General features: G+C 39.7%; 3 protein-coding genes across 4 annotated transcripts in view; 2 read left to right on the forward strand and 1 right to left on the reverse strand.

Moving 5' to 3' along the window:
• Window positions 217-1,748, reverse strand: LOC104708223 (transcription elongation factor SPT4 homolog 1). Of its 2 annotated transcripts, XM_010424749.2 has the most exons (6): window positions 1,553-1,748; window positions 1,367-1,458; window positions 1,009-1,064; window positions 850-904; window positions 674-735; window positions 217-498 (listed from the first exon to the last, which is right to left on the reverse strand). In XM_010424749.2, the coding sequence occupies exons 1-6, from the start codon at window positions 1,640-1,642 to the stop codon at window positions 353-355; spliced, it is 501 nt and encodes a 166-aa protein (XP_010423051.1). In that variant the 5' UTR covers window positions 1,643-1,748; the 3' UTR covers window positions 217-352. The 2 variants fall into 2 exon arrangements, with proteins under 2 accessions (XP_010423051.1, XP_010423052.1); XM_010424750.2 differs by lacking the exon at window positions 850-904 and having other exon boundaries at window positions 1,553-1,727.
• LOC104708224 (WD repeat-containing protein 26) lies at window positions 3,279-6,930 on the forward strand. The gene is made up of 5 exons (XM_010424751.2): window positions 3,279-3,461; window positions 3,983-4,838; window positions 5,260-5,361; window positions 5,488-6,117; window positions 6,494-6,930. The coding sequence occupies exons 2-5, from the start codon at window positions 4,038-4,040 to the stop codon at window positions 6,722-6,724; spliced, it is 1,764 nt and encodes a 587-aa protein (XP_010423053.1). The 5' UTR covers window positions 3,279-3,461; window positions 3,983-4,037; the 3' UTR covers window positions 6,725-6,930.
• The window catches only part of LOC104708225 (PAX3- and PAX7-binding protein 1-like), a 5,316-nt gene continuing 2,649 nt past the window's right edge, over window positions 7,024-9,690 (forward strand). The window contains exons 1-3 of the mRNA XM_010424754.2: window positions 7,024-8,246; window positions 8,467-8,634; window positions 9,176-9,668. Coding sequence (XP_010423056.1) covers window positions 7,086-8,246; window positions 8,467-8,634; window positions 9,176-9,668 — 1,822 coding nt within the window. The 5' untranslated portion in view covers window positions 7,024-7,085. The remainder of the gene's footprint in view (window positions 8,247-8,466; window positions 8,635-9,175; window positions 9,669-9,690) is intronic.

Raw genomic sequence — 9,690 nt, forward strand, 5'->3', positions numbered from 1 at the left:
TCCTAAAACCAATATATATGTCTCTCTTTGTTTCCCTCTTGGAATGAAGAAGGAGCCATTTCTTCAACACTTTTGCTAGGTGTTCTATTTACTGCATAGTTGACATTTTTGTCTTTAAATTATTGGTACCACAAATTTTTTTTTTTTGCTAGGTGTTCAATTTAAAGTAGTTCATTTTGTTAACGGAAATCATATAATGAACTCAATATCACAGGGGACAAAAGAAAATCCATTTCATAATTGATAAATAATATAAATTATCTTATCTTCCGGAGGTGAACTACACAAATGAGTTTGGCAAGATAAGTTATTGTTAACAATAAGAGGATCAGTAACAAAGTGCATAACTAAACTACTTCAATTCATAGCTTCCATCGGACTCAGTCTTCTTGAAACTGACGACGACTTGCAGAGATGCCAATATGGAGACACTTGATGGAAAGGGATTCAAATGCGTTTGGGCGGAACATACTGTACCTGCACTTCTTGGCATATGAACTGCCAGCAGATATCCATCACATACATGTGAAAAAAGAAACAGTCAGTATGAAATCAGATTGTGTATTTTAGGATCCATGCTCTTATTTGAAAATCCAGAGCTTATTATGTCGTGGAGCCTTGAGATCTCTTCTTAGGTTTCTAAAGGAATTGGCATAGAAGTAAATAAGTTTACCTGCATTTCCTCTGGGAGTGCCTCTGAGACAGCAAGAGTGTAGCAACCAGGAGCAAACTTCCCTGAGAACAAGAAATTTCAAAAGCGTTAGATGTATTTCTCTCTTAAAGAAAGCTGACAATATTAGAAAATACAACATCAAGCCACAAACACACAGACATCTGAATGCAGCTTACCGCTCAAACGGGTGTAGACAAAAAGATATAATTAACGTAGCAGTAATATCCCCATCTATAAAGTATACAAAAGAACAAGAGACGGAAAGAAGAAGCTAGTAAGCTCGAAAAGAGAATTCAATAGTTTGAGTGAAATCAGGAAACAGAGCTGAAACATACCAATTCTTAGCCATCTTGCAGCCCAACTTCTACGTGGATCCATCATAGAGATTATACTGCGAAATAAGACATGAATCAACACTACTACCACTATCTCTGTAGCTTTTTAACAACTCACTGTGCTTAAAGGAGCAAACTCTAGGTCAATTCCACTGTAACTTTACAATGTTAGACCGATTCATCCAAAATAACAATTTCAAGAACAACAAGAGATTAAAAATTTAAAACACGCATCAGTATTTATCAGTTATGTTACATCCTAATTAAGCAGAGACTACCACCAAGTTTATCCATGTCAACCACGAGTCGAACAGTGAGTGCACAATCAAATTGATGAAAGCAAGGACTCGAATTGTACCCGTTGAAATTAGGGGTGGTAACATCGACGATACGTTCATGATCGTCTTCCATTTTGAAGAAAGGACAATTCTCGCACCCAGAATCCCTAAACTGTTTGGATAAAACCAGATCATACATACAAAACATATTCGTAGGAGAGAAGAAAACATGCAACCACAGAGTGAGAAGGAGAAACAATATATACCTGATCGTAGGTCTTGACGAGGCGACATCGAAGACAAGCCCTAAGCTCGTGACCGAAACTCGTCGGAATCTGTGCAGGCGCTTCTCCCATTGTTGTTAAATGTCTTCCAAAAATCGCCACACCTCTTCAGTTTCTTTTCTCTGATTCTTGTCCAAATATCGAAAATTTTGTTCCGAACGAGGAGAAAGATGTCTCCGTCTCCGTCTTTTTAGTAACGTACCATATATGTGGGCCTTAACCAAGCAAAGAGTTGTACAAGTTATGAAATTATTGGGCCTTAAATTGTAAGCCCATTCATCTTCTTTAGCGTTTATCTTCGGCAACAAGATGAGTTTTTAAGGTTTACGTTGTCGTCGGCAACAAGACGAGTTACAATCATTTATCTCCTAGTGACGTGCATAATTTAGATTCGACTCTTTTTTTTTTCTTTTCTTTTCATTAACCTTATATATTCTTTGTACAAGCAAAATCGTGTGTATCATCTTTGTCGTGTTTGGGTAATTTTGTACTACGAACGGAATCACATAACCATACCATACGATCATTCATTAAAAGTCTCTTTCGAGTTTCCCAAGTTTGTTTTTTTCTTTCCGGCTTTTCAGATGCAATGCAAACTTGTAAACTCAATTTTTATCTATATGTTCAAATACCGCGGATCAGATCGTGCACCACATCGCATTATATATATATATATATATATATATATATATGTAGGAAACGAGATGAAACTTTCATTACTCATACAAGATACAACAATCGACATGATGCTCGAATGCAGCTTAGTTTTATAATTTAGTACTAACTAAGCTAAACTTTTTACAATGTTAGATATTAGGTGCTTCCGCCAAGTTCACCTACCAAATACAATGCACAAAGATAAAAAATGATTAACGTTAATATTTGTTCTCTTCCAATAAGTTTTGAGTTGGATGGAGGATTACTATAATATTACTTGCTGTAAACCATTAATTTTGGGTCCCCATTCAAACGCTTTTAACTTTTTTTGGATCTCATTTTTTTGTTATGTGCACTTGTCAATTTCAACTTCTTTAATAAGAGACTTGAGGAAGATGATATTTGTTATGACATCATATTCATATAATGTACTTTATTGTGTGTTTGCTTAAGATATTGTTTGAGATAGTTATGAAGACCTTTTTGGGCGCAAGTAATACGACATTATTGTCTTGACTAAGTAATGAAAATTACAAACTAAATTACAACAATGTGAAAGAAGATACTTTAAAGAAACAAGTAGATAGAAAAAGAAAGATGCATAATGTAATGTTTGGGGTACTAAAAGAAAGACGAGAGTATAGCACTATAGCCTGTGATGAGGATCAGCCACGCCTACCCTTTTCTCCTCTCACTTGTGCCTTTGTTTTAATAATATTTGTTTGTGTGTTTTCTCTCCTTTCTTATTGAGTCTCTCTCTCTCTCTCTCCTTTTCATCTTCTTTCTTTAAACGCTTCCTCTCTTCTTTTTTTTTCCCCAGAACTTGCTCTCTCTCTCTCTCTCTCTCTCTCTCTCTCTCTCTCTCTCTCTCTCTCTCTCTCTCTCTCTCTCTCTCTCTCTCTCTCTCTCTCTCTCTCTCTCTCTCTCTCTCTCTCTCTCTCTCTCTCTCTCTCTCTCTCTCTCTCTCTCTCTCTCTCTCTCTCTCTCTCTCTCTCTCTCTCTCTCTCTCTCTCTCTCTCTCTCTCTCTCTCTCTCTCTCTCTCTCTCTCTCTCTCTCTCTCTCTCTCTCTCTCTCTCTCTCTCTCTCTCTCTCTCTCTCTCTATCATCTTCTCACCGCTTTGTGCATCTCTCTATCGGGTTTCTCCCCCCTTCGTTTCCGGGCTGTTTCTTAACCATCTCTCTCTCTCTATTTCTTCTGCCATCGCCAAACCTTATCTTTTGCTTCTTATTTGGGTAAGATTGGATTTTTCTGCTCACCCCCTTTTTTGATTTCGTTCTTGTTAGATCGTTAATTGATCTTCATCCCATAGTGATCCTTCTTCTTATTTTTACTTCGATTGTTGATTTTGACGAATTGGGTTTCTCTCTGGATTGATTTTGAGCGATGTTGATGTCGATTTTGTTGTTTTAATTTGAGTTAATTCTCGCTATTGACTAATCGATCGTGAGTGTGTCTGTCTATTAAGGAGGTGGTTGTTCTGATCGAACAAAGTGAAAAAGTACAACTCTTTTATAGTTTTTGATCAATTGGGTTTTGATTCACTCATTCTTGATTTTGTTGAATGCTAATCTTTTTGCTATACTCACTATCTTGTGCTACTAGATCTACATGAGTTTTCAGAGACTCACTTGTTAGTCCCATTCTGTTTCTTTCTTATTTCCATGGCGTAACTGATTGATCAAGTTGAATCCTTGTACTCTTCTGATGAAATGCTTTCTTTTTGTTTGTTTGTTTGTTTTGGATCTGTACACAGCTTGGACTCATTTATCTCTCGGCAGGAAAGTTATATGGGCTGAACTAGGAATTTCATGGGAGTTGTGGAGGATACTGAACCTCCTTTGAAACGTGCAAAGCGGCTTGTTGGCGAACCTAACGGCTTCTCCGGGAACTCTTCTGTTAGACCTTGTAGCGTGAACAACTCTTTGGGAGACCTGATGGCAAGGCCTCTCACCTCCCAAGGGGATGACCAAACTATCGGCTCCAAAGGTGTCATTAAAAAATCTGAATTTGTTAGGATTATCACTAGGGCTCTTTATTCTCTTGGATATGATAAAACCGGGGCTATGTTGGAGGAAGAATCCGGTATCTCTCTCCATAATTCCATCATTAAGGCCTTTCTGCAGCAGGTTAAGGATGGAAAATGGGATGAAAGTGTTAAAACATTGCACAGAATCGGTCTGTCTGATGAAAAAGCTGTCAAATCTGCTTCTTTCTTGCTCCTAGAGCAAAAGTTCTTAGAGCTTTTGAAATTTGAAAAGATACTTGATGCGCTAGGCACCTTAAGGAATGAGATGGTGCCTCTTCGTATTAATACAAAGCGTGTTCACGAGCTTGCTTCCTCCCTTATATCACCTTCCAGCCTTGTATCACATACCTCTTCGGCTCCAGGTAAAGAAAGTGTGAATTCAAGGTCCAAGATTCTGGAGGAACTACAAAACTTGCTTCCTGCTTCTGTTATAATCCCAGAAAAGAGGTTGGAGTGTTTAGTTGAGAATTCCCTTCATATCCAGCGGGATTCTTGTGTTTTCCATAATACCTTGGATAGTGATTTGTCTTTGTATACTGATCATCAATGCGGGAAGCACCAAATTCCTTCTCAGACTGTTCAGGTTAGACTGCTCTGCTGTGAATGTTTTTCCGTTTCTTTCAAGTTGTTGTTGTTGTTGTTTCGTTTCTTGGTGATCATGAGTTTCTCTGTACTGTAAGAGGGTCACTTATCTTTAGCTGAAAGGTTTACTGTACAATGTGCTGCAAACGTTTCCACTTCCTTGGCAAGTCATTGTGAAAGAAATAACAGATGATAATTGTCTCAACCTGATGCCTCTTTTCTTTTTCCGTTATTCCTTTTCCATCATTGGCTATATAGTACATTCTGTCTTTGCTCTCACCGGTACTTGCGTTCCTTGGATTAATTAATTACTTGTGTGGCATCTTTTGTTTCTGTTTGTAGTTTAGTGAGACTTGCAGTGCATGTGTGCGTTACTGACTTAAAATCACATTCGTTAAGTTCTCTCTACGTGAATGGTTCAGATCTTGGCGTCACATACTGATGAAGTTTGGTTCTTGCAATTCTCTCATAATGGCAAATATCTGGCGTCATCCTCCAGGGATCAGACTGCGATTATATGGGAGGTAATGCTGACCCACCAACAAAGGCTTACCTGAATTGAGTTTTGGCTAACCTGTTAAAGTTTTGATTTCTTACCTATTTTCTTGGAGGCAACCTGTTTGCTGATTCACTTAAAATGTATTTTTCAGATCAACGCAGATGGGAAAATTTCGTTGAAGCATACACTTGTTGGCCACCAGAAACCCGTAATTGCCATCTTATGGAGTCCTGACGATCGTCAAGTTCTTACATGTGGAGCAGAAGAGGTTATCAGACGCTGGGATGTTGATTCAGGAGACTGTGTTCAAATGTATGAAAAAGGTGGTATTAGTCCCATTTCTTGCGGATGGTATCCTGACGGCCAGGGAATAATCGCTGGGATGACAGACCGAAGCATATGCATGTGGGATTTAGATGGTAGAGAGATAGAATGCTGGAAAGGTCAGAGGACGCAGAAGGTATCAGATATAGCAATGACAGATGATGGAAAGTGGCTCGTAAGTGTATGCAAGGATTCGGTGATATCCCTATTTGATAGGGAAGCTACAGTGGAGAGATTGATCGAAGAGGAAGACATGATAACATCGTTCTCGCTTTCGAATGACAACAAGTATCTTCTGGTAAATCTCCTAAACCAGGAAATCCGTCTCTGGAATATCGAAGGTGACCCCAAGATTGTGTCGAGCTACAAAGGCCACAGGCGTTCGCGATTCATCATCAGATCATGCTTTGGTGGGTATAAACAAGCTTTTATTGCTAGTGGAAGCGAGGATTCTCAGGTAAAATCTGCTCTTTTCCTTGCCATAGTATCGTCACATAAACACATAAAAGAACGTAGCTAAATCGAATGACAGTGTAATCTGGTCTGTTCTCTCAAGTATTCTCAGAACTGAGTAAGTGGTTGTTTCTTTCTTCATTTGATCATCAGTTTAGACAGAATGTAATCAGATGTTGAAATGTCAGTCTCTGTTCTCAGAATCTCTACTGGATAGAGTAATGGTTGTTTCTTTCTTCAGTTGGTTGATCTATGCGTGTTCAGGATTTTGAATTAGGATATAGAATTGCTTCTCTATTCTGTTGATCTCTCTCTGCGAGTTAGTTATGTGCGGATTTTGTTTTGGTGACAAGAGTGCACGCATTTATGTTATTTTGCAGGTATACATTTGGCACAGATCAACAGGGAAGTTAATCATTGAGCTGCCAGGGCATGCAGGAGCGGTAAACTGCGTGAGCTGGAGCCCGACGAACCTTCACATGTTGGCGTCAGCAAGCGATGATGGAACCATAAGGATATGGGGACTCGAGAGGATTAACCAACAGAATCAGAAGAAGCAAGTGCAAGGAAGTAGTAGTAACGGCGTGATTCACCGATGCAATGGGAATTGATTTATGATAATAAGAATGAATTTCGTAAAAACTATTTTAACAGTTAAATGTTGTTTCTTCTTTCCTCTTCATCTTCCTCTTTTTGTTTGCTTCTTCCTTTGATTATGGAAAAGCAAAAGAAAGAAGGCAAAAGCTGTTCTCTTCTTTATTAATCCCTGAACGCAAAAAGAAACAAAAAAAAAGGTTCAAAAATGCAATTTGCAACATTGTTGCTTCCCTATTTGCAATATTGTTATAATTTCCTTTTTTTTAAATTTCCTTCTTTATTTCATTGAGATATAAGCACAAAAATACAAAATAATTAGCTCAATTTCAAAGTTTCGATCCCTAACTGTAAAATCCCTAATTCGAGAGAGAGAGTATGGGAAGTAACCGTCCTAGGAATTTCCGGCGGCGCGGGGACGACGGCGATGATGAAATCGACGGTAAAGATGCTACCGCCGCGACTAAAGCGCCTACTCCGGCTCTTACTTCGTCTAAACCTAAAAACCTCCCAGCCTCGACCCCGAAGAAGAAACTCCTAAGTTTCGCAGACGACGAGGATGAGGAAGAAGATGGAGCTCTCCGTGTGACGGTAAAGCCTAAGAACGGGAGAGACCGTGTCAAATCCTCTTCGCGTCTCGGCGTTTCGGGATCTTCTCACAAACACTCTTCCACCAAGGAACATCGTCCCGCTTCTTCTTCTTCTTCTTCTTTCTCCACCGTGTCTCCGCTTTCTAATGTGCTTCCCCAAGCCGGCTCTTATACGAAAGAGGCGCTGCTTGAGCTCCAGAAGAACACACGTACGCTTCCTTATTCTCGCCCTAGTGCCAATGCCGAGCCCAAGGTTGTACTCAAGGGTTTGATCAAACCTCCCCAGGACCATGAGCAGCAGAGTCTGAAGGATGTGGTCAAACAGGTTTCGGATTTGGACTTCGATGAGGAAGGGGAAGATGACCGGCCTGAAGATGCGTTTGCCGATCAGGCAGCTGTAATTAGAGTCAAGCGGGAGAAGATGAGGCAGTCACGTTCAGCACCGGCGCCTGATTACATATCACTGGATGGTGGTATCGCAAATCATTCTGCTGTTGAAGGAGTCAGCGACGAGGAAGCAGACTTTCAGGGTATTTTCATCGGTGCTAGACGGCACAAAGGTGATAATAAGAAAGGTGTGTTTGATTTCGGTGATGATAATCCTATTGTTAAAGAAACCACGACAAGTAGTTTTTATGAGGATGAGGATGAGGATGAAGAAGAGAAGTTGTGGGAGGAAGAGCAATTTAAGAAGGGTATTGGTAAAAGAATGGATGAAGGGTCTCATAGGACTGTAAGTAGTAATGGAATTGGCGTGCCTTTGCATCCTAACCAGCAGCCACCACCACAACAGCAACCGCAGAGGTATACTTATCATGCCGGGATTCCAATGCCGAATGTTTCTCTGCCTCCTACCATTGGTCCAGCTACTAGTGTTGATACTCTACCAATGTCACAGCAAGCCGAGCTTGCCAAGAAGGCATTGCAAGACAATGTTAAGAAGCTTAAGGTATTGCCCTATGAACTTGGCTTCTTCCTGTTTATGAATCTGTTGCCTTCTCTTGGTGTTTGGGTAATATCATTGTATTTTTGTACTGTCATTGTTGTTCTAGTTAACTATTAGTTAAGGTGAGGTTTAAAATGTAGCTCAGCACAGAGGTTTTCCTAGTATCTCTTTGCTATTTGATTTAGTTTCTAATGCCCTTCATTTATTTTCAATTTTTTTCCAGGAGTCTCATGCAAAAACCTTATCCTCGCTTACCAAGACAGATGAGAATTTGACTGCTTCGTTGATGAGTATCACAGCTCTTGAAAGTTCTCTAGCTGCAGCTGGAGACAAGTATGTCTTCATGCAAAAACTGAGAGACTTCATTTCTGTTATCTGCGATTTCATGCAGGTACGCTTTAATATATGTTGTGACTGTGGTCATATACATATTGCTTATGTTGCAAGCCTATCGTTTTTAATTTTTGTGATGCCAACATCGACTGCTTTCTTTGTGCATCTCTTGATGTCTCTTTCTCTCATATCATTTGACTGCATAGGATCATGAATCCAGTGTCCATATTTTCATGGAAACCTAGGTTCTAGTGGCATACATTTTCTCTGACACTTGTAGTTAGACTTCATCTTTGGGAAAGCAAATGATATTTGTTAAATTGAAACTAAAACTGGGTTTACCCTTTACATGACATACAACATATTATCTTTCCTGTATAGAGTTGTATGGATTCTTGAATGCATAAACTATACCTTAATAGAAGGAAATTCTAGCTGGTCATTCCTTTGTTCAAATATGTAAACGAAAGACCAGCTGTGAACCCTACCATATTTGTATCTAGTACTGCTTTTAGATTGCCATGTGCATAGAAATAGTTGCAAGACAACTGGTTGTTAGAATAGAACTCCTAGTTGATGTTGTGAAATTTCTTTTGCAGGAAAAGGGTTCCTTAATTGAGGAAATTGAAGATCAATTGAAGGAACTTAATGAAAAACATGCTTTATCTATTCTAGAAAGGAGAATTGCAGATACCGATGATGAAATGGTAGAGTTGGGGGCTGCTGTAAAAGCAGCAATGGCAGTTCTAAACAAACAAGGACGGAGTACTTCAGTGATTGCTGCTGCCACAAGTGCTGCGTTGGCTGCATCTGCTTCTATAAGACAGCAAACGAATCAACCAGTTAAGCTTGACGAATTTGGCAGAGATGAAAACCTGCAGAAGCGCAGGGAAGTTGAACAGAGGGCTACAGATCGGCAGAAAAGGCGAGCTCGATTTGAAAATAAGCGTGCATCAGCCATGGAGATTGATGGATCTTCTCTGAAAATAGAAGGAGAATCAAGCACTGACGAGAGTGACAGTGAGACTTCAGCTTATAAGGAGACGAGAGATAGCTTACTTCAGTGTGCTGATAAGGTCTTTAGTGATGCATCTGAGGAGTACTCCCAGCTTTC

This window comes from Camelina sativa, chromosome 8 (genome assembly GCF_000633955.1).
Source record: "Camelina sativa cultivar DH55 chromosome 8, Cs, whole genome shotgun sequence".
Lineage (NCBI taxonomy): Eukaryota > Viridiplantae > Streptophyta > Magnoliopsida > Brassicales > Brassicaceae > Camelina > Camelina sativa.